This window comes from Notolepis coatsorum (assembly GCF_963971535.1).
Source record: "Notolepis coatsorum genome assembly, contig: SCAFFOLD_86, whole genome shotgun sequence".
Classification (NCBI taxonomy): Eukaryota; Metazoa; Chordata; class Actinopteri; order Aulopiformes; family Paralepididae; genus Notolepis; species Notolepis coatsorum.
The window spans coordinates 914,980-942,479 of record NW_028172863.1 but is presented as its reverse complement, the minus strand read 5'-3'; the positions used below and the strand labels follow the sequence as shown (position 1 = coordinate 942,479).

General features: G+C 48.3%; 1 protein-coding gene across 1 annotated transcript in view; it reads right to left on the bottom strand.

Moving 5' to 3' along the window:
• The window catches only part of cybb (cytochrome b-245, beta polypeptide (chronic granulomatous disease)), a 36,533-nt gene extending 32,447 nt beyond the window's left edge, over positions 1 to 4,086 (bottom strand). Inside the window, 2 exon segments of the mRNA XM_084338930.1 lie at positions 947 to 1,070; positions 4,014 to 4,086. Coding sequence (XP_084195056.1) covers positions 947 to 1,070; positions 4,014 to 4,058 — 169 coding nt within the window. The 5' untranslated portion in view covers positions 4,059 to 4,086.
• Between the last annotated feature and the right edge of the window lie 23,414 nt (positions 4,087 to 27,500).

Sequence of the window (27,500 nt, the reverse complement as noted above, 5' to 3'; positions counted from 1 at the left end):
TCACCCCAGCACCAGACTCACCCCCAGCAGCAGACTCACCCCCAGCAGCAGACTGACCCCCAGCACCAGACTCACCCCCAGCAGACTCACCCCCAGCAGCAGACTCACCCCCAGCAGCAGACTCACCCCAGCAGACTCACCCCCAGCACCAGACTCACCCCCAGCAGCAGACTCACCCCAGCACCAGACTCACCCCCAGCAGACTCACCCCCAGCAGCAGACTCACCCCCAGCAGACTCACCCCCAGCAGCAGACTCACCCCCAGCAGACTCACCCCCAGCAGCAGACTCACCCCCAGCAGCAGACTCACCCCCAGCAGACTCACCCCCAGCAGCAGACTCACCCCCAGCAGCAGACTGACCCCCAGCACCAGACTCACCCCCAGCACCAGACTCACCCCAGCACCAGACTCACCCCCAGCAGACTGACCCCAGCAGCAGACTCACCCCCAGCAGCAGACTCACCCCCAGCAGCAGACTCACCCCCAGCAGCAGACTCACCCCCAGCAGCAGACTCACCCCCAGCAGCAGACTCACCCCCAGCACCAGACTCACCCCCAGCAGCAAACTCACCCCCAGCACAGACTCACCCCCAGCAGACTGACCCAGCAGCAGACTCACCCCCAGCAGACTGACCCAGCAGCAGACTCACCCCCAGCAGCAGACTCACCCCCAGCAGCAGACTCACCCCCAGCACCAGACTCACCCCCAGCAGACTCACCCCCAGCAGACTGACCCAGCACCAGACTCACCCCCAGCAGACTGACCCAGCAGCAGACTCACCCCCAGCAGCAGACTCACCCCCAGCAGCAGACTCACCCCCAGCAGACTGACCAGCAGCAGACTCACCCCCAGCAGACTGACCCAGCAGCAGACTCACCCCCAGCAGACTGACCCAGCAGCAGACTCACCCCCAGCAGCAGACTCACCCCCAGCACCAGACTCACCCCCAGCAGACTGACCCAGCAGCAGACTCACCCCCAGCAGGACTCGGGTGTAGAACCAGCGCTCCGTGAGGAAGGCCAGGTAGAAATGAACAAACAGGAAGACGTTGATGCCCAGCCAGACCAGCTGGAAGAAAAACACATTCCAGAGTATTAATAATAACACTGATAATAATTATTATAATGATAATGATGATAATAACACTGATGATAATAATCATAATAATAGTAACCATAATAATAATTGTCATGATTATGATTATTATATTAACATATTTGGCGCCAGATCGGAGATAAGTTGGGTTAACTCACCATGCGTTGGACACCAGACCCGAGATATCTCGGGTTTTGGTCGTTTTTTCTTTTATTCAATATTTTTATTTATTATTCATCCACTGACCTCGGTGTTGCCATAGGAAAGGATTTTGAGATCGCCAAAGTGCAATACTGGCCGCATCCTGCCAGATGGCAGTGTTGCCCACCCTTTGAAACCTTATATCTCACCCTGTGTTACGGTTAAATCCCTCCGGGCGCTAGATTTAGACGGAGCCGAGTAAAATCGCTTCATCCAACCACTTCAAAACGCATCTGGCACACTCGATCCATAAGTTGTGCCAAATTATGTCCGGGACCAGATGGACATCAATACTGGAAATCGCGATCAGACAATTGGAATATTCTTTTTGGAATACCCCCGGCCAAAGGTAAGGACTATCTGACATCAATTCCAGCTTGATCGTACAATGTTTTCATATTGATCCAGTTGATCAGTGTCTGTAGTGTTCAACACAAATGCCGTTACTGGCGATCAGAGCATCAAAAAGACCCCCCCCTCTTTCATGCATTCATGAGGAAACATAATACCTATTATATACATTTGATTTGGAAATAGTAGCGTGTCCAGGCAAGAAACGCCAACGCTTATAGTAGAATACATGTAGCGCCCTATAACTCGCCTTTTCAGGAATTATCCCGGATTTCTCCTAAACTATACTATACTATACTATACTATAAACTATAACTATACGCGCAAACGTATGCATAAAAAAATTATCAATTTTTTTCATGTTTGACGGAAGAAAGTCACTGTCAAATGACTACAGTATTGTCTCCATAGCCATAATATAGAATATAGATATAGCTCTCCAAGCATAGTGACACACAGTGAAAATGTGAGGATTGGCCCATTCCCCGCCACACGCTTCTTCAAGGTACTGTGAGGATTGGCCCATTGCCGCCACACGCTTCAGGAGTAATTACCAATTACCAGAGGTGGGACCAAGTCATTGTTTTGCAAGTCTCAAGTCAGTCGCAAGTCTTGGTACTCAAGTCCCGAGTCAAGTCCCAAGTCAAGACAGGCAAGTCCCAAGTCGAGTCCCAAGTCAAGACTGACAAGTCCCAATTGGCAATTACCATCACGCACCTGTTGTTGTTTGTAATCAGCGCTCCAGAGCCCTTCATATACGCGCCCTTCATATATTTCTGTCAATCGTTGTCGGGTCGTTTTGGATTACTACTGCTATTGCCTGTTCCCCCCGTTGTTGTGCCTCGTCTGCTTTTTCTTCAGGACGTCTATGGAAGTCGCCGCTGTTGTGTTTCTCTATCATCCGTTGGAGCTGTGCCTCGTTGCCCGCTTTTCGCGCTTGCGCTTTGGTGAGTTTTTGGAACGAACCTTTTGGATTATGTTTTTTGTGTGTTTGGATAACACTGAAGATTAAGTCACGTGTGATTGTTCTGGGCTCAGCTAAACTTGTGTGTTGGTAACACTGAAGATTAAGTCACGTGTGATTATACTGGACTCAGCTAAGGAGGACTGGACTGCACTGTCTCTGTGTTCCGTTGGATTGTTTATTGACCACTCTCTCTCTCTCTCCGTTCCTCCCCGAGTTGGATCCGGGAGTAGCTGCAGAGCCGCAGAGGCAGTGGCGCTATGCCGATTCCCCACCTCTATACCGGGACGATCTGCAGAGCCGCAGACAACTCTGCCAAGAACATTCTCCCCTTTTGTTATTCTGATTGTTATTTCGCTCATTCCTGATTCTGAAATAAATACGCCCTAGTATTTGGCTAACTCTGAACTACCTGTCTGTGCCGTGCTGTTGGGATCGGTTTCAAACCATAACAGAAAATATGTTATGGAAACCTGGCACGTCGTTAGCCACAAGGACCAGGCTAACGGCTGGTGCCCAATGTGTTAATACTACTAATGATGACGATAATAATAACAATGATGATAATAATACTGATAATACTACTACTACTAATAATAATAATGATGATAATAATACTGATAATACTACTAATAATAATAATAATGATGATAATAATAATAACAATACTAATGATAATAGTAGTAATAATAATGATGATGATAATAATAAATAATAATATAATGATGATGATGATACTACTAATAAAAAGGTAATAAGATATGAATATACAGTACAAGATTGAAAAGTTGTAAATCCACTACAACCTGGTTCAAATGACATGTTAGGAAACTGCTTGAGGAAATAAATAATATAATCTATTCATGATTTATTATCTCATATTCATCATATCATTGATTGATTGATTTAAATTCTTTTTTTTAAATGTACAAATATATTACATTTACCGGTACAAATAATAAAGTATACATGTGTATATTTTGGGGAGTTATCAGCCGAATGAAGTGATCGTTTTTTCACAAAGTAGAGCAGAGTAGAAAAGTTGAGTAAAGTGTCACTCTACAAAAAAAACGAAATACTAATACAAAACATGTTGAGAATAAAACAAATATTTAAAATATTAAACAACATGTACAGTATATGTGTGTATTATCCTATTATTGTTTTGCATCAAATTAACATATTGATTACGTTGTTGTGGTGAATCAAACAAGGTGATGTAGAAAGCAGCTCCAAAAGAATCAAATCAACGTCAATGTAATCAAATCAACATCAAATCAACATCAAATCAACATCAATGTAATCAAAGCAACATAAAATCAACATCAATGTAATCAAATAAACATCAATGTAATCAAATAAAACCCACTGAAATTAGTTGTAGAAGTGGATCTACTTACGATCACAAAGATTGAAAGTCCCTGGTTGGCAGCGAAGTTACCCATGGTGACAGGTTGGTGACAGGTTGGTGACAGGTTGGTGACAGGTTGGTAGAATGAGTGAGAGGTTCGACACGGTGACACTGAGGGGACTAGGAGAGAGAGAGAGAGAGAGAGAGAGAGAGAGAGAGAGAGAGAGAGAGAGAGAGAGAGAGAGAGAGAGAGACAGAGACAGAGAGAGAGAGAGAGAGAGAGAGACAGAGACAGAGAGAGAGAGAGAGAGAGAGAGAGAGAGAGAGACAGAGACAGAGACAGAGAGAGAGACAGAAAGAGAGAGAGAGAGAGAGAGAGAGAGAGAGAGAGAGAGAGAGAGAGAGAGAGAGAGAGAGAGAGAGAGAGAGAGAGAGAGGTTGGTAGTGGAGCAGGTGTGTAGTAATGTGTCAGACTGGAATAAGGAAGTGATTTGAAATTACTCTTTTAATAATTTTGTTTAGCTATAATAATTGTTTTTGTAATAAATGTTTTTTTTTGTGTGGACCCCAGGAAGACTAGCTGGTTGCTATGGCACCAGCTAACGGGGATCTGTAATCAAATCAAATCAAATATGACTGTTTCTCAGCATATTTTCACACCGCCAACAAAGTACTGGGCCCGTTGTCTCCGAATTTATTTTTAACCCTTTCACTGCCACACGACAGCCGGTTAACCCTTTCACTGTGACAATACAGAAGGTTAGCCCTCTACTATCACACAACCGACGGCGATGCTCCATCATTAGCATCATTAGCCCCCGAGACAGAAAGTACTTAGCCAGTGGCCACGCCCCTCAGAGTGACGCAACTGACGTTGTTTCACACAGCGGGGAAAATAATACTTTGGGACAATCTAACAATAATTAACACATTTACAAGTTGTATTAAAGGGGAACTATCTTATAAATGGCCTTTTTCAGTGTTTAGCATTGTTTCCTAGCTATGTGGACTTATATTAATATGATCGATGTCTCTAATTCTCATATTGGCGCATTCTTCCAATTCTCCTCTCTCAATATTCACCCTCACTGAACTGAGTCATCTGAACATGTGCTGATCTGTGATGTCAGAGAGACACCGCTGCATGATGATGTGGCCCCATGTGGCATCAGGCCACACAGTGGTTTAGGAGCCCAGGCTGCATGATGATGTGGCCCCATGTGGCATCAGGCCCCACAGTGGTTTAGGAGCCCAGCCTCAAAACAGCTCGAGATCTTGAGGTAGAAAAATGCTGTTTTTGAGGACTTGATTAGAAATACAAAACAAACAATTAAAAATAATTATAATTACAGAGGTGTTCCATAAACTCACAGGAATTGTGTACCCGCGCCGGGTCACATGTGTGAGGTGTATAGGAAGGGGGGGGCACGGAGGGACCCGCATGTGGGTCTATTGCAGGAGGGCGATGTGGTTCTAGATGCGGAACCTTTCAGGAGGAAGTCATTGTTTGCGACACGACTGACGGTGATACAGGAAGTGAAAGCTTTCCTCACAAAGAGGTAAAACCTCTGTTTAGTTGCCACCAGTGGTGGACGAAGTACACAGTTCCTTTACTTAAGTAAAAGTGGAAATACCCAGTTACATGAGTACCACGCATCAGTAATCCACATCGACCCAGGGTGTGTTTGCTTCGTCAACCCGAGGCCCTGCAGGCGAGTGGGGCCGGTTTCAGTTGAACTGGTTGAAACACAGCTAAGGCCACCTGTGAGAATCATAGATCAACCCTAACCCTAACCCTAACCCTAACCCTAACCCAAAGACATGAGTTAAATCATACACACCCTCAAGACCCCCACGCTCTGGTCGCCTGAGACCCCCTCCTGTCTGAGCTCCTGGGGGGGGGGGGGTCATCAAGGAGGAGCAGCTACTCTCTGTCCTGAGACCCCCTCCTGTCTGAGCTCCTGGGGGGGGGGGGGTCATCAAGGAGGAGCAGCTACTCTCTGTCCTGAGACCCCCTCCTGTCTGAGCTCCTGGGGGGGGGGGGGGGGTCATCAAGGAGGAGCAGCTACTCTCTGTCCTGAGACCCCCTCCTGTCTGAGCTCCTGGGGGGGGGGGGTCATCAAGGAGGAGCAGCTACTCTCTGTCCTGAGACCCCCTCCTGTCTGAGCTCCTGGGGGGGGGGGGGGTCATCAAGGAGGAGCAGCTACTCTCTGTCCTGAGACCCCCTCGTGTCTGAGCTCCTGGGGGGGGGGGGGGGTCATCAAGGAGGAGCAGCTACTCTCTGTCCTGAGACCCCTCCTGTCTGAGCTCCTGGGGGGGGGGGGGGGGGTCATCAAGGAGGAGCAGCTACTCTCTGTCCTGAGACCCCCTCCTCTCTGAGCTCCTGGGGGGGGGGGGGGGGGGGGTCATCTCTGGTGGACCAAACCCCCACCAGACGGACGGCTCTGAGCGCCTGGATCCTGGACTTTCTGAGTGAAAGGCCCCAGGCGGTCAGGTGGGGGGTCAGACCTCCAACACCATCACCCTGAGTATGGGGTCCCCCCAGGGCTGTGTCCTGAGCCCCCTGCTGTACTCACTATACACACATGACTGTGTGGCCAAGTTCAGCTCCAACTCCATAGTGAAGTTTGGGGACGACACTCGTGGTGGGGCTGATCTCGGACAACGACGAGAAGGCCTACCGGGAGGAGGTTGAGGTACTGGAACGCTGGTGCCAGGACAACAGCCTGCTCCTGAACATTGGTAAAACCGAAGGAGCTGATCGTGGATTATAGGAGAGGACAGCAGGAGACACACACACCACTGAGGATAAACGGGGCTACCGTGGACAGGGTGAGCAGCTTCAAGTACCTGGGGGTCCACATCTCAGAGGACCTGACATGGTCAACACACATAGACTCAGTCATAAAGAAGGCGAAGCAGCGCCTCTACCACCTGAGACAGGTAAGGAAGTTCAGAGTATCGGGGAAGATACTCCAGTCCTTCTATTCCGGAGCTGTAGAGAGCATCTTGACTGGAAACATCACTGCCTGGTATGGAAACAGCACGGCACAGGACAAGAAGGCCCTAAAGAGAGTGGTGCGCTCAGCTGAGCGTACTACGGGTATTGCACTACCACCCCTGCAGGTCTTATATAACAAGAGGTGCAAATCCAGAGCCTGCAGAATAATGAAAGACCCTCACCACCCCAACAACAGCCTGTTCAAGCTGCTGCGGTCAGACAAACGCCTGCGAACACCAGCAACTAGGACAGAGAGACTTCGGCTCAGCTTCTTCCCCCAGGCCATCAGAGTCTTGAACACTGAACTCTCCACACACAAGCACGCATGAGCACACACACAACACACACACTGTATATACGCTCACACACTAGCAGTCACTTTAGCATGAGCACACACACAACACACACACTGTATATACGCTCACACACTAGCAGTCACTTTAACATGAACACACACACACACACATGCTGCACACGCTCACACTCATGGACACTTTACACTATGAAAGGTCACTTTAAAAACAAGAACGGGAGTGGTTCTTGTATAGTAAACAGATGGATAGCAAGCTAGCATAAGGACACATAGTATAACTGTAGATTGTATAGTATATCATTGTATAGTAGTGTACATAAGACCCAGTGCCTCATCCATAGCTAACACTGTATTGCACTATCGCAGGACCTTAGCATGTCTACCATGCTTTTTGTAAACTTCATGTACATATACCTGATATGTCTTTATTCTTATTACTTGTATTATTGCACACATGTCTCATTCTCATCCTATTGGATTCTTATTATTGTATATTGTATTATGGCATTATTGCACAATCGTTGCGGGCAAGACCCCCCGCATTTCATTGTATAATTGTATGCCGTGACAAATAAAAACTCTTGACTAGTTATCATTACTCACAAATATAGCTGGGTCTTTTAAGTTTGACCTATTCACACGCTAAATACTTTGACAGCACACAACAACCAGCAGATCATCACAACTTATACTTTTCACCAATCCTGGGATCTTAACAGCAAACTAACTGAAACATATTTTTGCAAATTGCCGTACAATTTCTCTGAAAAGCCAGTGCCATATAACACATTTTTGGTCACAATAATTTCGTAAAGATTCTTGGAAGGACTATCTGTGATTCAGAAGTGAGCTGAATGTTTTCATTTGATATGTACACAGTACACTAATAAATGACCCCCCCCCCCTCCACCTGTAGGGAGTTGGACCACAGGAGTATACTCTGATCAAGATGAAGGTCGTGGAGCCCTACCCGGCAAAACTCAAGGCCAAAGTCTTCTACAGCAGGTTATACGTCATTCACTTTTACCTCCAGTTCCATAAAGCCTTTTTGGTTATACAAGTTTGTATTTACTTATCAAATCAAATGTATTTGTAGAGCCCGAGATCACATGGAATTGTCCCCATGGGCTTTACTACTCTCCAGTACCCGAAAGCAAATTCCACTGATCGCCGTCGTGTGGTCATTAAAGTAACTTATAGGTGCTATAGATACAATGCAGCCACTAGATGGCGCACTACAGCACATCATCCAATTTATTCAATCTGGTGCATTCCACCTGGAGAGATGGGAAGTAGGGACGGGCTACACGCCTGCAACATGTAAACAACAACATTAATTTTGGACAAGTCAAATGTTTTTAAATGATATTAGTCAATAATTATTTTGGGGGAAATTCTACACCTTTCGAACAGCTCTGGGGATGTATTATTTAAAGAGAGAATGATTACTCTATAAAAAAAAGCTCTATATAAATGCAGTCTATTTACCATTTATCTCACTCATTTCCTCCTAAATAAAATGTCTTTGATCTTTAAAAAAATGTATCTTTATTTCGAAAATGTAAATACAAACGATATAAAACAAATCATTGATCGCTAGCAATGAAATAAATTTTTTTAAGAGAACATAACTCAATTTACATGAATCGAAAATGAGTAGGAAGAAGTATACACTTATTTAATCCTACCCCTTTTGAACTATTCAAAATTAATGTACTAATTTAAAACCTTAGAAAACAAATATATATGCAAAACATGAAAGAAATTAAATTAAAATGTAAACATCCGTGAATGTCAAATCCCTTCCTCATCCCTGTACCTCGTGAAAATAATGTATTTACATTCAGTTTGAATTGTCTCACGTTCTTTTAGCACCACATTCAGACTGTTCCACAGTTTCTTCTTTTTATTGACTTGATCATATTACATCTATAACATAGCTGTGTTCAAATAGTGACAAAGGGAAAAAGAAAAAGAAAAACATATTTAAAAAAAGAAAAAGTATTTAAAACATAAATAAATGTGTTTTGTACATAAAACTATGAAACGTTTGTAACCTTTGCTAAATGATATACTGAATTATGTTTCTCTTTTGTATTTTATTGTTTTCTGTAAATGGTGTAATGTAAATGGTGTAATGTAAAAAGGGTAGCCAATTATAAGCCTCGGCTTCAGACTACATCTTTTCGGTAATTTTATTTATAAAGAAAAATATTGTAAAAAAAAAAAAGGCAGAAATAAAATCATTCATTGATCGTTGCTCTCCTCCTCCGCAGAACTCTCACTACCACTGAGATGATGCACAGAGATCATCAGAACTCTCACTACCACTGAGATGATGCACAGAGATCATCAGAACTCTCACTACCACTGAGATGATGCACAGAGATCATCAGAACTCTCACTACCACTGAGATGATGCACAGAGATCATCAGAACTCTCACTACCACTGAGATGATGCACAGAGATCATCAGAACTCTCACTACCACTGAGATGATGCACAGAGATCATCAGAACTCTCACTACCACTGAGCTGATGCACAGAGATCATCAGAACTCTCACTACCACTGAGATGATGCACAGAGATCATCAGAACTCTCACTACCACTGAGATGATGCACAGAGATCATCAGAACTCTCACTACCACTGAGATGATGCACAGAGATCATCAGAACTCTCACTACCACTGAGATGATGCACAGAGATCATCAGAACTCTCACTACCACTGAGCTGATGCACAGAGATCATCAGAACTCTCACTACCACTGAGATGATGCACAGAGATCATCAGAACTCTCACTACCACTGAGATGATGCACAGAGATCATCAGAACTCTCACTACCACTGAGATGATGCACAGAGATCATCAGAACTCTCACTACCACTGAGATGATGCACAGAGATCATCAGAACTCTCACTACCACTGAGATGATGCACAGAGATCATCAGAACTCTCACTACCACTGAGATGATGCACAGAGATCATCAGAACTCTCACTACCACTGAGATGATGCACAGAGATCATCAGAACTCTCACTACCACCGAGATGATGCACAGAGATCATCAGAACTCTCACTACCACTGAGATGATGCACAGAGATCATCAGAACTCTCACTACCACTGAGATGATGCACAGAGATCATCAGAACTCTCACTACCACTGAGATGATGCACAGAGATCATCAGAACTCTCACTACCACTGAGATGATGCACAGAGATCATCAGAACTCTCACTACCACTGAGATGATGCACAGAGATCATCAGAACTCTCACTACCACTGAGATGATGCACAGAGATCATCAGAACTCTCACTACCACTGAGATGATGCACAGAGATCATCAGAACTCTCACTACCACTGAGATGATGCACAGAGATCATCAGAACTCTCACTACCACTGAGATGATGCAAAGAGATCATCAGAACTCTCACTACCACTGAGATGATGCACAGAGATCATCAGAACTCTCACTACCACTGAGATGATGCACAGAGATCATCAGAACTCTCACTACCACTGAGATGATGCACAGAGATCATCAGAACTCTCACTACCACTGAGATGATGCACAGAGATCATCAGAACTCTAACTACCACTGAGATGATGCACAGAGATCATCAGAACTCTCACTACCACTGAGATGATGCACAGAGATCATCAGAACTCTAACTACCACTGAGATGATGCACAGAGATCATCAGAACTCTCACTACCACTGAGATGATGCACAGAGATCATGGAGCGCAAGGAGAGAATGGAGAACCACCTGGGTCCACGTACAGGGACATACGGCGAGCAGCCAAGTAGCACCGAGATCAACAGGGACATACGGCGAGGAGCCAAGTGAGCACCGAGATCAACAGGGACATACGGCGAGCAGCCAAGTGAGCACCGAGATCAACAGGGACATACGGCGAGCAGCCAAGTAGCACCGAGATCAACAGGGACATACGGCGAGCAGCCAGGTGAGCACCGAGATCAACAGGGACATACGGCGAGGAGCCAGGTGAGCACCGAGATCAACAGGGACATACGGCGAGCAGCCAAGTGAGCACCGAGATCAACAGGGACATACGGCGAGCAGCCAGGTGAGCACTGAGATCAACAGGGACATACGGCGAGCAGCCAAGTAGCACCGAGATCAACAGGGACATACGGTGAGGAGCCAGGTGAGCACTGAGATCAACAGGGACATACGGCGAGGAGCCAGGTGAGCACTGAGATCAACAGGGACATACGGCGAGGAGCCAAGTAGCACCGAGATCAACAGGGACATACGGCGAGCAGCCAGGTGAGCACTGAGATCAACAGGGACATACGGCGAGGAGCCAAGTAGCACCGAGATCAACAGGGACATACGGCGAGGAGCCAAGTAGCACCGAGATCAACAGGGACATACGGCGAGGAGCCAGGTGAGCACTGAGATCAACAGGGACATACGGCGAGGAGCCAAGTAGCACCGAGATCAACAGGGACATACGGCGAGCAGCCAGGTGAGCACTGAGATCAACAGGGACATACGGCGAGCAGCCAGGTGAGCACTGAGATCAACAGGGACATACGGCGAGCAGCCAGGTGAGCACTGAGATCAACAGGGACATACGGCGAGCAGCCAGGTGAGCACTGAGATCAACAGGGACATACGGCGAGCAGCCAGGTGAGCACCGAGATCAACAGGGACATACGGCGAGGAGCCAAGTGAGCACCGAGATCAACAGGGACATACGGCGAGGAGCCAAGTGAGCACCGAGATCAACAGGGACATACGGCGAGCAGCCAAGTGAGCACCGAGATCAACAGGGACATACGGCGAGCAGCCAAGTGAGCACCGAGATCAACAGGGACATACGGCGAGCAGCCAAGTGAGCACCGAGATCAACAGGGACATACGGCGAGGAGCCAAGTGAGCACCGAGATCAACAGGGACATACGGCGAGGAGCCAGGTGAGCACCGAGATCAACAGGGACATACGGCGAGGAGCCAGGTGAGCACTGAGATCAACAGGGACATACGGCGAGCAGCCAGGTGAGCACTGAGATCAACAGGGACATACGGCGAGGAGCCAGGTGAGCACCGAGATCAACAGGGACATACGGCGAGGAGCCAGGTGAGCACTGAGATCAACAGGGACATACGGCGAGGAGCCAGGTGAGCACCGAGATCAACAGGGACATACGGCCAGCAGCCAAGTGAGCACCGAGATCAACAGGGACATACGGCCAGCAGCCAAGTGAGCACTGAGATCAACAGGGACATACGGCGAGGAGCCAAGTAGCACCGAATAATGTAATGTAATGGGAATTATTAAAGGACAAACGATGAGCCGTTTACATTAATCATTCTAAGTCATTATTAATAATAATAAGAAGGTTTATTCAATAAAGAAAGTTTATGACAACGTGGCCAACGCTGACAGACCAGTCCCCCGCCAGAGGCAGACATGTTTACCCACTAGCGTCAGACAGGGGACTGACCCAGAGCCTTGGTCAGACATACAATTGAATACATGAAATGACGTAGAAGTAAACAAGTACTGTGTTTATCTATCATCTTAAACATAAGAGTAATACTGTGCAAGCAACAGAGCAGTTCATAGCTGACACCGCCTCATATGGGAGGATCAGACGCATCCGGTCTGATAATGGTACAGAATACACTGGAAAAGAGTACCAAGGGCTACTGAGGAAAAATGGTATAAGACATGAGACGTCATCACCATATTCGCCACATCAGAACTGCAGAATGCCAGTTTAGGACTATTTTTGACATGGCTAGATGCATGCTATTAGAGAGCAGGCTCCCAAAAGCATTATGGCCTTTTATACAACGGCATGCAAATTTTTCGATTCTGATTGGCTGAAACAGTCAATTTACACGTATGTATTTGTCATAATCCCACGCTCTAGGGCCCAGGACCCGCCCACAACCGAATTACTATCACTCCGCCGTACAGCTTTTTGGGAAAAAACAAGATGGCGGACAATAATCTTTACAAATGGATATGTTGATAGCGTCATAACGACTAAATAAAAACCGATTCTGTCACGGCGAATGTCTTAGTGGCTTAAATAATGTTGGATGATGTAATTGATGGGTCATGAGTCATTGTGGAACAAAATAAAAAATCACGCAAATTGATTGATTGATTGATTAATTGCAATTTCTTTAAAAAAAATTATTTTCTTTCTATAGAAGCAACTGGGAGGTGCGCTGTTTTAAGTGAGGGTGGACTGAATGGATATGTTGATACGGCTTTTTAGGAAAAAACAAGATGGCGGACAATAATCTTTACAAATGGATATGTTGATAGCGTCATAACGACTAAATGGAAAACGATTCTGTCATGGCGAATGTCTTAGTTGCTTAAACAATGTTGGATGATGCAATTGATGGGTCATGAGTCATTGTGAAACAAAATAAAAATTGCGCGAATTGATTGATTGATTGATTAATTGCAATTTTCTTTTTTTTTACCTACTTTTCAATCTGCTTCTATAGAAAGTAGGTTAAAAAATAAATAAAAATGGGCAAAAACTTTTTTTCCTATAGGGCAAAGAAAGCTTTTTTTTATTTGTTTTACCTACTTTCTATAGAAGCATCTAAGAATAAAGTTCTATAGAAAGTAGGTTAAAAACTAAAGAAAAGTTGGATGTGTTAGTTTGTTGGATGTCTTAGTTGAAAGACAGTTGGATGTGTTAGTTTGTTGGATGTCTTAGTTGAGAGACAGTTGGATGTGTTAGTTTGTTGGATGTCCTACTGAGAACCGTTGGATGCACTTCCGAGCTGCTTTCACATGGAGGCAACTTCTCTTTTTTGTTGTTGTGGGAACAACTTTTTCTGGCGGATGGTTTTTTCAATAAATCTTCGATTAATGTGTGTTAGCATTTTTTTTTTGTTTAAGCATTACATCATGCGAGAAATTTGCATGCCGTTGTATAAATAGCAATAAGGTTGGATGAATGTGCCAGTTGTATAAAAGCATTACACCACTTGTAGTCGTGGTTTGTGAAAATTAAACCATGCCTAGGGGGGTCTAACAACCCTCGGCTGCGCTTCAGGCCTAACGACCACCCCTAGGCATGGTTTAATTTTCACAAACCACTCCTGCGCGTGATGTAATGCTTAAATGCAGTACAGACTGCATCTCAAGTTAGAAATAGCACTAAACAATCGCACTAAACAGACACCTTACATGATGCTGACAGGGAAACGTCCTAATATGTCTAGGATGCAGAAGTTTGGAACTCTGTGTTATGCCTACAGACAGCACAAGAAAAAGTTCGACCCTACGAGTGAGAAGGGCTTCTTTGTCGGGCACGACAAGAAGAGCCCAGCTTACCTGTTTTTTTTTTTTTTTATACTTCTGTTTATTGCCATTTTCAGTTTTCTTTTACATTTTACAATTGACAGGTTCAAACAGTACTAACATTACATTTATACACGCACATATACACAATCACATGGAGACACACATACAAAAACACAACTAACATTTGTCTTAACACCATTACTGCTCTACCTATTTTTTGACGGGTACTACCCAGTTGCTTTAGTTTTAGTTTCAAGGTTCATTGTCTAGCTTCAACGTAGTCAATGAAGGGTTGGCAAGTCTTATGGAATTTCTCAATAGAACCCCTTAAAGTGAATCTGAGCTTCTCCAGGGGATGGGGAGGTGGAGGGCTAGGGGAGGGGGAGGGGAGGGGGAGGTGGAGGGGGAGGGGAGGGGGTGGGGATGGGGAGGGGATGGGGAGGTGGAGGGCTAGGGGAGGGGGAGGGGATGGGGAGGTGGAGGGCTAGGGGAGGGGGAGGGGGAGGGGGAGGGGAGGGGGAGGTGGAGGGCTAGGGGAGGGGGAGGTGGAGGGGGTGGAGGGGGTGGGGAGGTGGAGGGCTAGGGGAGGGGGAGGTGGAGGGCTAGGGGAGGGGGTGTTGGCCTCTCAGGGGTCTCTAACTTTAGGTCGTCTCAGTCAGAGACACACTCTGGACCAGAGAGACACACTGTGCTCGGCAGAGGGCCACCTTCACGGACAGAGAGCCTCCACAGGTAGGAACCGAGCGGCCGACCCGTCTGACCCGTTAGTGGGAGAGGACCCGACTGTGTGAGTGGCTGCTGTTTTAACTGGACGGGTTTCTTTCTTAATGTGTGTGTTTTGTTAGTTAGTTAGTTTGTCTGTTGGCCTTTCACTGTGTCACCACTCGGGCCTGGCAGCTGCTGTGGCTAAATATAGAGTGGTGGGGGAGGCCTTGCTGCCACTCACACAGACAGCACCATGCACACGCACACACACACACACACACACACACACACACACACACACACACACACACACACACACACACACACACACACACACACACACACACACACACACACACACACACACACACTACACAAAACATTTATAAAAAAAATCTAACCCTAACTAACCTTACTGTCATGCACTTGTCCTAATAAACTAACCTACACTGTAACACGCAACACTTGATGAACATTGTTACTCAGCTGATAGAGTTCCTTCCTGATGACTTGTCGTACAGAACTTGTAAGTCGCTTTGGATAAAAGTGTTCAGCTAAATGACTAAATGTAAATGTACACACATACACACACACACACACACACACACACTACACATACACACTACACTACCATACCTTGCTATATTCTTACCCTACCTACTTTCATACACTTCCAATAAAATTCATATGTCGGTTCTATGATGTTGGAGTGATGCTCTGTTGTGAGGAGAAGATGACTTTTGACCTAAATCTAGCAAAGTTGTTTACCATTCCAGTTAGGTACATCGTGAACCTCACCGCCTAGCCAATGTTGATTCTCCTAGCTGGGCCATTTTCATCTGATTGAACAATCTCATCACACTTTTTACTGTAACCTTGCTATTTACATTAAACATTTTTATGCTTGCTTATACTTATATTTCTTACTGTTGTTGTATGTCCGTTCTATTTGATTAGTTTTAGACTATTTTTAAACTTAATCATTTTAAACTATTTTATTACTTGTATTACTGAATAGAGAGCCTATTAGGATCCTAGATCCTAATGTGAAACACTGATTTACCATGCCTTGCTATGCTCGCTCATGCCTGTATTTTTTACTGTTGTGAAGCACTTTGAACTGCAACCTCTGTATGAAAAGTGCTATACAAATAAAGTTATTATTATTATTATTATTATTACTACACACACACACACAAACACACACACACACACACACACACACTACACACACACATTTCAACATTATTTGAAAACGTATGAAGGATATTCAGGACTACTTAAGGTGAGACAATACCCCCGAAATCGCCTTTTTGCTTTTTTTTCTCAACGATATTGAGATTTTGCTATATTTTGCTTCCTTAACATGTCTTATTTCAAACTAGTGGCAATAAAATATCGAAAACAGACAAGTAGTTGTTTATTTTACTTAATTTTGTCTGATTGTGTCCATAGATCACAATTACAATACAGACATTTTAGGTTGTTTTCTCAAAAATACGTTTTTATGCATTTTACTTACACACAAAGTCTTGGAACTCCATTTCCCTAGTACCTACGCACACCAAACTTTCCACATTTCTTCCTATCCATATCCTGCTTCTAATTCCAGAAGGGTTTGTTGATATATCATTCATAGCTGGGTATATAGTAAATATTATACCAAAACTAGGCGAAAATCGATTTATTTTATGACAGTAGACAGTATTTCCTGATGTATGGGCTGATAAGAGGACATAGCCACAATCCCCTCTGGAAAAAGTTTTGTTTTGAATGTATCAACAAAATGAAACCAAGTTTTTGAATCTGGCATTATCCATGTTGGGGATGCGAGACTTGGCGATACATGCAAATGTGCGCATATTTAATGAGGATGTGCCTCATTTGCATAAAACATTTACATTTACATTTAGTCATTTAGCTGACGCTTTTATCCAAAGCGACTTACAAGTTCTGTATGACAAGTCATCAGGAAGGATACAACTCTATCAGCTGAGTAACAATGTTCATCAAGTGTTGAGTGCTACAGTGTAGGTTAGTTTATTAGGACAAGTACATGACAGTAAGATTAGTTAGGGTTAGATTTATTTTTATTTTATTATTTTATTTTATTTCAGATAATGGTTGAAGAAGTGCGTCTTTAGTCGACGGCAAAAGAGGACGTGTTTCGGCTGTCCTAACTGGGGTGGGTAGTTCATTCCACCATTGTGGGGCAAGGACTGAGAATAGGCGACTTCTCTTTGATGACCCTCCCGGAGCTTGGATAGGAGTGGGTATGAGGTGGCCAGAAGATGCAGAGCGTAGGGGTCTTGAGGGTGTGTAGTTAGAGACCATTGACCGGAGGTAGGCGGGAGCGGTTCCCTTTGCCGCACGGTATGCCAGGTCGAGGGCCTTGGAGCGGATTCGTGCAGCAATGGGGAGCCAGTGCAGGTCCCTAAGAAGTGGGGTGACATGGGCCGACTTCGGTAGGTTTGAGATCAGGCGGGCCGCTGCGTTCTGAATGAGTTGAAGATGCTTGGTGGCGGTGGCCATGACACTTGGTAGGAGCGGTCATTGAGGTATGAGGTCAGCCATGGCAGTGCAGAGCCAGCCACTCCCATTCCTGCAAGGGCCGCGAGGAGGATATCTGATGGTTGACTGTGTCGAAGGCTGCAGATAGATCTAGGAGAATCTCTATCATATCTCTCTCTATCCTCTCCCTCTCTCTCTCTTTCTCTCTCTCTCTATCATCATCGTCATCATCACCAGCCTTGTCTAGTCTGGTTTTCTTTTCATTTAAGACGGTCTTCGAAGGCTAATAAAGCCTGTTCATACTGTGAGTGAAGACTGGGATCACAAAGGCACTGAGCAGCGCCCTTGTTGCCTAGAGACACGAGATGAATGAGCTAATAGGCTGATAAATGGGCTAATTCTGTGAGGTTTCTGTCCTTGCTCTCTCACTCGTTCTGTTCCTTTAACCACCCTCGTTTTGTTTTCATTCATTTTCTGTCAATTGGTTCTATCCCCTCGTTCACACGTTTCTCCCCGTTGACGTCATCAGAGACGTCGCTGATTGGTTCTCTCACTTCCCCACGCTTTTCAATCACATTCCCCAGCTGTCACTGCTTTCTCCCCGTTGACGTCATCAGAGACGTCGCTGATTGGTTCTCTCACTTCCCCACGCTTTTCAATCAATCGATCCCTCATTATTTATACCCCGTTTTCCCCACCCTAAGTTGTTGGATCGTCTTGATTTGTCGCCTTGATTTGTCTCTGGATGTTTTTCCCCGTTGCTGCTGCTGCTGCCTTTTTCTCTGTGCTGTTCTACAGGAATTCCTAGAAGCCTTCGCTTGGATACCTGCTCCCGTGGCGCGCGCTCGCCTCCACTGTTGTTCCAGTTCCATTTACGCATCTCGTCTGGGTGAGTTATCTATTTGACTGTCTTGACCTATTCCGTTTTTCGTGTGTAACTTTACACTGAAGACTACCACCTTTTTGTCAAACAGTCACTCACCCAGCCATTATCTATTTTTGCTTATTCCTTTATGGAATAATATTTTTGGGATCTACCATCTCCCTCTGTGTGTTTGCTCACACCGAAGATATTATTTCACAATTGGACTGTGTGTTTACATGAAGATATTCACTGTGTTTACATGAAGATATTCACTGTGTGTTTACATGAAGATATTCACTGGGACTGTGTTAGGATTTTGCTCACTGTGTTGTTAACACGAAGAGTTTCACTTGGGCTGTTTTTGGAATTGTGCTCTCTGTGTTGTCAACACGAAGAGATTCACTTGGGCTGTGTTTGGAACTGTGCTCACTGTGTTGTTAACACGAAGAATTATACACCCTGTTCTCCTGCTCGTTTTAAGACTGCTCTGTCACTGACTCGTTCCCTCTCTCCCTCTCTCGGTCTCGCAACAACATCTGAGAATCCACCGAGAGAATTCTGCAGAGCGGTTCAGAAGTCAACACCTGCTTCCCAAGACTACCCTCACGGGAGAAGCTGCAGAGCAGCAGAACTTTGCCCCTTGATCATTGTACCTGTCTTGTTTGACCTGCTTTCCCTGTTTCTCTTATTCTTAGTACCAAATAAACAAGCCCTCGTATTTGGCAACTCTGAATCCTACTCTCTTGTGTCGTTGCGTTTGGGGTCGGTGTCAAACCTTAACATTACGATCCAACCAATATGACGACCCCAGCCGACACAGAGAGGGTCAGAACCGCACTTGCTATTCAAGTCGAGTTGACCAGGGATCACGGTCTCCAATTAGAGCGGGCTGCGGCTGCGGTGCAAGACCTCAGGGACCAGGTCCTGCCTATGCAGGGTTCTATGGCCGCTATGGCGGGACAACAGTCCGAGATTCTCGCTCAGCTTAACTCGCTGGGCGACGCCGTTAATACTTTTCATCTCTCACACCCTTCAGGAACATTCCCCGCAGCCCCAGCAGATCTCGCACCTCGGGAACCCCATCTCTCCGTCCCACGGCTGTTCGACGGTAATCCCGAGGAGTGTGCCACATTCATCATGCAATGTGAGTTGGTTTTCCGTCATCAACCAAGCCGTTTTTCTGCTCATGGGTCCCGAGTGGCTTTTATAACCAACCTACTTTCAGGCCATGCTGCCCAGTGGGTCACTTCCTCCTGGGCAATGGAAGCAGATTTTTTGTTCTCCTACCCAGACTTCGTGGCGGAGCTCCGCAGAGTGTTCCACCATCCAGCCCGAGGTCTGGACCCTGGAGCCCGGTTGGGGACCTTCCGACAAGGGAGCAGCAGGGTGACGGACTATGTCATAGAGTTTCGACTGGCGGCGGTGGAGAGTGGATGGAACGAACCTGCTCTTCGCCTAACCTTCATAAGGGGGCTCAGTGACGCAGTCCGGGACCAGCTCGCTACCAGGGAGGTGCCCGACTCCCTCGAGGAGCTGTTTAGCCTTGTCATCCGTATTGACGGACGCCTCCTGGAGAGAAGGCGCGAGAGGACCCGACTGTCACCTCCTGAAGCACCCCGGACTCCTGGACGCCCCGTCCCCAACACTACTGATGGTAACAGGCTTCCCCGTCCGGTGCGCGAAGAGGAACCCATGCAGCTGGGACGCTCTCATCTGAGCCAGGCGGAGCGTCAGGCAAGGCTCAGGTCCGGTCTCTGCCTCTACTGCGGAGGTGCGGGACACCGTATCGCCGACTGCCCTACCCGGCCAAAAGATCGGGCTCACCAAGACCCCGGGAGATCCTGGTGAGCCGTTTTTCCCAGTCCCAGCGCCGCGCACCACCTGACCATCTGATGAGCGTCACCCTGGCCTGGGGGGACCAACGTGCCACGGTGGAGGCCCTCATCGACTCTGGGGCAGACGAGAACTTCCTCGACTTCGAGTTTGCCACCCAAGCCAACATACCTCTTGAGGCCCTTGTGAGGCCCTTGGAGATCTTTTCGTTGGACCAACACCGCCTGGCCGACATCTCTCAACGCACCGGCCCAGTCGTGCTGACCATCGCTGGGAACCACGTCGAGAGAATCCAGTTCCTCATTACCCAATCCCCCCTTGTCCCGGTGGTCCTGGGTAGGCCCTGGCTCGCGCTGCACGAGCCCCACATCGCCTGGTCCTCCGGTACCATCAGGGGCTGGAGCTCCTCCTGTCACGCCCGCTGTCTGCAGGCGGCGTCCTGTCCCCCGCCCCGGAGACCGGCTGGTGAGTTGCCCCCGGATCCCTCGTCCATTCCTCCCGAGTACCACGACCTCATGGAGGTATTCAGTAAGACCAGGGCTCAGGCCCTTCCACCTCACCGCCCCTATGACTGCGCCATCGACCTCCACCAAGGGGCTCCCCTTCCCGGCAGCCGCCTCTACAGTCTGACTGTCCCGGAGAAGAAGGCGATGGATCTCTACATCTCTGAGTCATTGGAAGCAGGACTCATTCGGCCTTCCTCCTCCCCGGTGGCGGCCGGGTTCTTCTTTGTGGGTAAGAAGGATGGGGACCTGCGACCCTGCATCGACTATCGTCAGCTCAACGAGATCACCATCAAGAACAAATACCCCCTACCTCTCATGAGCTCCACCTTCGAGCCACTGACCCAGGCCTTGTTCTTCACCAAGCTGGATCTCCGAAGTGCCTACCATCTTGTCCGTATTCGTGAGGGCGATGAATGGAAGACCGCCTTCAAGACCCCCAGGGGCCACTATGACCACCTTGTGATGCCGTTCGGCCTCACCAACGCCCCGGCGGTTTTCCAGGCACTCATGAACGATGTCCTCCGTGACATGCTGGAGGTGTTCGTGGTGGTGTACCTGGACGACATTCTTATCTTTTCCAGGACCCTCGAGGAACACATCCTGCATGTCCGCCGGGTGCTGGAGCGCCTCCTCCACAATCGGCTCTTCGTCAAGGCGGAGAAGTGCCGTTTCCACTCCAACTCCGTCGACTACCTGGGCTTCATCGTTGAGAAGGGCTTGACCCGAGCGGATCCTCGCAAGATCCAGGCTGTGGAGGATTGGCCGGAACCCACCACTCGGAAGGAGTTACAGAGTTTCCTCGGGTTCGCCAACTTCTACCGAAGGTTCATCCGGAACTACAGTCAAGTGGCGGAGCCTCTTACCAAGCTGACCTCCCCCGCTCTGCCGTTCGACTGGTCCCCAGCGGCATGCGCTGCGTTCCGCTCCCTCAAGAGAAGGTTCACTTCCGCCCCTATCCTGCTCCACCCTGACCCCAAGAGACAGTTCATCGTGGAGGTGGACGCCTCGGATTCCGGCCTGGGCGCTGTCCTGTCCCAACGTTCTCCTTCCGACCAGAAGGTACATCCTTGCGCCTTCTACTCGCGTCGCTTCCTCCCCGCCGAGAGGAACTACGACACCGGCAATCGGGAGCTACTGGCGGTCGTGGCTGCGCTGGAGGAGTGGCGTCATTGGCTAGAGGGTGCCGAGGAGCCTTTTACCATCTGGACGGACCACAAGAACCTAACGTTCATCCGCGCTTCCAGGCGCCTCAACGGTCGGCAGGCGAGATGGGCCAGTTTCCTCAATCGGTTCGACTTCTCGCTGACCTTCCGCCCCGGTTCCCGCAACACGAAGGCCGACTCCCTGTCCCGGATGCACTCCAAGGGGGCTCCACCCTCTGAGGACCCATCTCCCATCGTCCCGGAGGCCCGAGTGGTTGGAGCCATCACCTTGGGCATCGAGGGTGTGGTGAGGCGTGCCCTACGCTTCCAACGTGCTCCAAGCAACGTCCCTAGGAGCCGTCTCTTCGTCCCCGACTCTGTCCGGTCCCAGGTACTGCTGTGGGGCCATACCAGCCGGTTCGCCTGCCACCCAGGCGTCCATCGCACGTTCTCCTTCCTGGCTCGTCGTTTCTGGTGGCCCACCATGCGGAACGACGTCAAGGAGTTCGTATTGGCCTGCGCGGTCTGTGCCCGCAGCAAGGCCTCTCACCAGGCACCCTCCGGGCTCTTGCAGCCCCTTCCCGTTCCAAGCCGTCCGTGGTCACATGTGGCGCTCGACTTCGTCACTGGTCTACCCTCCTCCCAGGGGAACACCTGCCTTCTGACCGTGGTGGATCGATTCAGCAAGGGGGTCCACCTCGTGGCCCTCTCCAAGCTTCCCTCAGCAGCCGAGACGGCGGACCTCCTGACGCACCACGTGTTCCGCCTTCACGGCTTTCCCCAGGACATCGTCTCTGACCGGGGGCCCCAGTTCACCTCCCAGGTATGGCGGGCTTTCTGCAAAGGATTGGGGGCAACGGTCAGTCTCTCCTCTGGCTATCATCCCCAGACAAACGGGCAGACGGAGAGGATGAACCAGAGCGTGGAGTCTGCTCTTCGGTGTGTGGCAGCCGAGAGGCCGGCATCCTGGAGCCGTTTCCTTCCCTGGGTTGAGTACTCCATCAACTCAATGGTCAGTTCCGCCACCGGCCTCTCCCCTTTTGAGGCCTCCCTGGGCTACCAGCCCCCTCTTTTTCCCGCACAGGAGACGGAAGTGGCAGTTCCCTCCGTGCAGGTCCACCTCGACCGCTGCCGTCGAGTTTGGGAGATCACCAGGACCGCGCTGCTCCGGACATCTGAGCGCGCCTGTCGTGGTGCCGACCGGCGCCGGGTTCCCGCGCCGACTTACCGCCCTGGGCAGAGGGTGTGGCTCTCCGCGAAGGACCTCCCGCTACGGTCCTCGGCCAAGAAGCTCAACCCCCGCTTCGTCGGGCCTTTCGAGGTCCTGAAGGTACTCAGTCCGGCGGCCCTGCGCCTGAAGCTTCCTGCATCCATGCACATCCACCCCGTGTTCCATGTCTCCCGGGTTAAGCCCGTCTCCCTCAGTCCCCTTATGCCTCCAGCTCCTGATCCGCCGCCTCCTGTGCTAGTGGATGGTCACCCCCAGTGGCAGGTCCGCCGGTTGATGGGCGTTCGTCGGCGGGGCCGGGGGTTCCAATACCTGGTGGACTGGGAGGGTTACGGCCCTGAGGAGCGTAGCTGGGTCTCCCGGCAGCTCATCGTGGATCCCGGCTTGATCACCGACTTCCATCGGGCCCATCCTGACAAGCCGGGTCGGCCTGGTCGCCGGGTGGCTCCCGTGGAGGGGGGGGGTACTGTGAGGATTCTGTCCTTGCTCTCTCACTCGTTCTGTTCCTTTAACCACCCTCGTTTTGTTTTCATTCATTTTCTGTCAATTGGTTCTATCCCCTCGTTCACACGTTTCTCCCCGTTGACGTCATCAGAGACGTCGCTGATTGGTTCTCTCACTTCCCCACGCTTTTCAATCACATTCCCCAGCTGTCACTGCTTTCTCCCCGTTGACGTCATCAGAGACGTCGCTGATTGGTTCTCTCACTTCCCCACGCTTTTCAATCAATCGATCCCTCATTATTTATACCCCGTTTTCCCCACCCTAAGTTGTTGGATCGTCTTGATTTGTCGCCTTGATTTGTCTCTGGATGTTTTTCCCCGTTGCTGCTGCTGCTGCCTTTTTCTCTGTGCTGTTCTCCAGGAATTCCTAGAAGCCTTCGCTTGGATACCTGCTCCCGTGGCGCGCGCTCGCCTCCACTGTTGTTCCAGTTCCATTTACGCATCTCGTCTGGGTGAGTTATCTATTTGACTGTCTTGACCTATTCCGTTTTTCGTGTGTAACTTTACACTGAAGACTACCACCTTTTTGTCAAACAGTCACTCACCCAGCCATTATCTATTTTTGCTTATTCCTTTATGGAATAATATTTTTGGGATCTACCATCTCCCTTTGTGTGTTTGCTCACACCGAAGATATTATTTCACAATTGGACTGTGTGTTTACATGAAGATATTAACTGTGTGTTTACATGAAGATATTCACTGTGTGTTTACATGAAGATATTCACTGGGACTGTGTTAGGATTTTGCTCACTGTGTTGTTAACACGAAGAGTTTCACTTGGGCTGTTTTTGGAATTGTGCTCTCTGTGTTGTCAACACGAAGAGATTCACTTGGGCTGTGTTTGGAACTGTGCTCACTGTGTTGTTAACACGAAGAATTATACACCCTGTTCTCCTGCTCGTTTTAAGACTGCTCTGTCACTGACTCGTTCCCTCTCTCCCTCTCTCGGTCTCGCAACAACATCTGAGAATCCACGAGAGAATTCTGCAGAGCGGTTCAGAAGTCAACACCTGCTTCCCAAGACTACCCTCACGGGAGAAGCTGCAGAGCAGCAGAACTTTGCCCCTTGATCATTGTACCTGTCTTGTTTGACCTGCTTTCCCTGTTTCTCTTATTCTTAGTACCAAATAAACAAGCCCTCGTATTTGGCAACTCTGAATCCTACTCTCTTGTGTCGTTGCGTTTGGGGTCGGTGTCAAACCTTAACAAATTCGCATGCATTCCCACTGCAACAGTCCTCTCAATAGTGCTCCAGAGTCTCCAGTCTCTCCTGCAGGTCTAGGACATTAATGGACTATTGACAGATGGCTCCTGGCTTCGTCTGTGGCCCCTGAGAACAAGGCCTTCTGATGCACATCTCTCTCTGATACACATCTCTCTCTGATACACATCTCTCTCTGATACACAGGTGTAGAGCAGCTCTGTGTAGGAGTGTGTTTCAGTGTGACGTACAGGTGTAGAGCAGCTCTGTGTAGGAGTGTGTTTCAGTGTGACGTACAGGTGTAGAGGCAGCTCTGTGTAGGAGTGTGTTTCAGTGTGACGTACAGGTGTAGAGGCAGCTCTGTGTAGGAGTGTGTTTCAGTGTGACGTACAGGTGTAGAGGCAGCTCTGTGTAGGAGTGTGTTTCAGTGTGACGTACAGGTGTAGAGCAGCTCTGTGTAGGAGTGTGTTTCAGTGTGACGTACAGGTGTAGAGCAGCTCTGTGTAGGAGTGTGTTTCAGTGTGACGTACAGGTGTAGAGGCAGCTCTGTGTAGGAGTGTGTTTCAGTGTGACGTACAGGTGTAGAGCAGCTCTGTGTAGGAGTGTGTTTCAGTGTGACGTACAGGTGTAGAGCAGCTCTCTGTAGGAGTGTGTTTCAGTGTGACGTACAGGTGTAGAGGCAGCTCTGTGTAGGAGTGTGTTTCAGTGTGATGTACAGGTGTAGAGCAGCTCTGTGTAGGAGTGTGTTTCAGTCTGACGTACAGGTGTAGAGGCAGCTCTGTGTAGGAGTGTGTTTCAGTGTGATGTACAGGTGTAGAGCAGCTCTGTGTAGGAGTGTGTTTCAGTGTGACGTACAGGTGTAGAGCAGCTCTGTGTAGGAGTGTGTTTCAGTGTGACGTACAGGTGTAGAGGCAGCTCTGTGTAAGAGTGTGTTTCAGTGTGACGTACAGGTGTAGAGCAGCTCTGTGTAGGAGTGTGTTTCAGTGTGATGTACAGGTGTAGAGCAGCTCTGTGTAGGAGTGTGTTTCAGTGTGACGTACAGGTGTAGAGCAGCTCTGTGTAGGAGTGTGTTTCAGTGTGACGTACAGGTGTAGAGGCAGCTCTGTGTAGGAGTGTGTTTCAGTGTGACGTACAGGTGTAGAGGCAGCTCTGTGTAGGAGTGTGTTTCAGTGTGACGTACAGGTGTAGAGCAGCTCTGTGTAGGAGTGTGTTTCAGTGTGACGTACAGGTGTAGAGGCAGCTCTGTGTAGGAGTGTGTTTCAGTGTGACGTACAGGTGTAGAGACAGCTCTGTGTAGGAGTGTGTTTCAGTGTGACGTACAGGTGTAGAGCAGCTCTGTGTAGGAGTGTGTTTCAGTGTGACGTACAGGTGTAGAGCAGCTCTGTGTAGGAGTGTGTTTCAGTGTGACGTACAGGTGTAGAGCAGCTCTGTGTAGGAGTGTGTTTCAGTGTGACGTACAGGTGTAGAGCAGCTCTGTGTAGGAGTGTGTTTCAGTGTGACGTACAGGTGTAGAGGCAGCTCTGTGTAGGAGTGTGTTTCAGTGTGACGTACAGGTGTAGAGCAGCTCTGTGTAGGAGTGTGTTTCAGTGTGACGTACAGGTGTAGAGGCAGCTCTGTGTAGGAGTGTGTTTCAGTGTGATGTACAGGTGTAGAGGCAGCTCTGTGTAGGAGTGTGTTTCAGTGTGACGTACAGGTGTAGAGGCAGCTCTGTGTAGGAGTGTGTTTCAGTGTGACGTACAGGTGTAGAGCAGCTCTGTGTAGGAGTGTGTTTCAGTGTGACGTACAGGTGTAGAGGCAGCTCTGTGTAGGAGTGTGTTTCAGTGTGACGTACAGGTGTAGAGGCAGCTCTGTGTAGGAGTGTGTTTCAGTGTGACGTACAGGTGTAGAGCAGCTCTGTGTAGGAGTGTGTTTCAGTGTGACGTACAGGTGTAGAGGCAGCTCTGTGTAGGAGTGTGTTTCAGTGTGACGTACAGGTGTAGAGCAGCTCTGTGTAGGAGTGTGTTTCAGTGTGACGTACAGGTGTAGAGGCAGCTCTGTGTAGGAGTGTGTTTCAGTGTGACGTACAGGTGTAGAGGCAGCTCTGTGTAGGAGTGTGTTTCAGTGTGACGTACAGGTGTAGAGGCAGCTCTGTGTAGGAGTGTGTTTCAGTGTGACGTACAGGTGTAGAGGCAGCTCTGTGTAGGAGTGTGTTTCAGTGTGACGTACAGGTGTAGAGCAGCTCTGTGTAGGAGTGTGTTTCAGTGTGACATACAGGTGTAGAGCAGCTCTGTGTAGGAGTGTGTTTCAGTGTGACGTACAGGTGTAGAGGCAGCTCTGTGTAGGAGTGTGTTTCAGTGTGACGTACAGGTGTAGAGCAGCTCTGTGTAGGAGTGTGTTTCAGTGTGACATACAGGTGTAGAG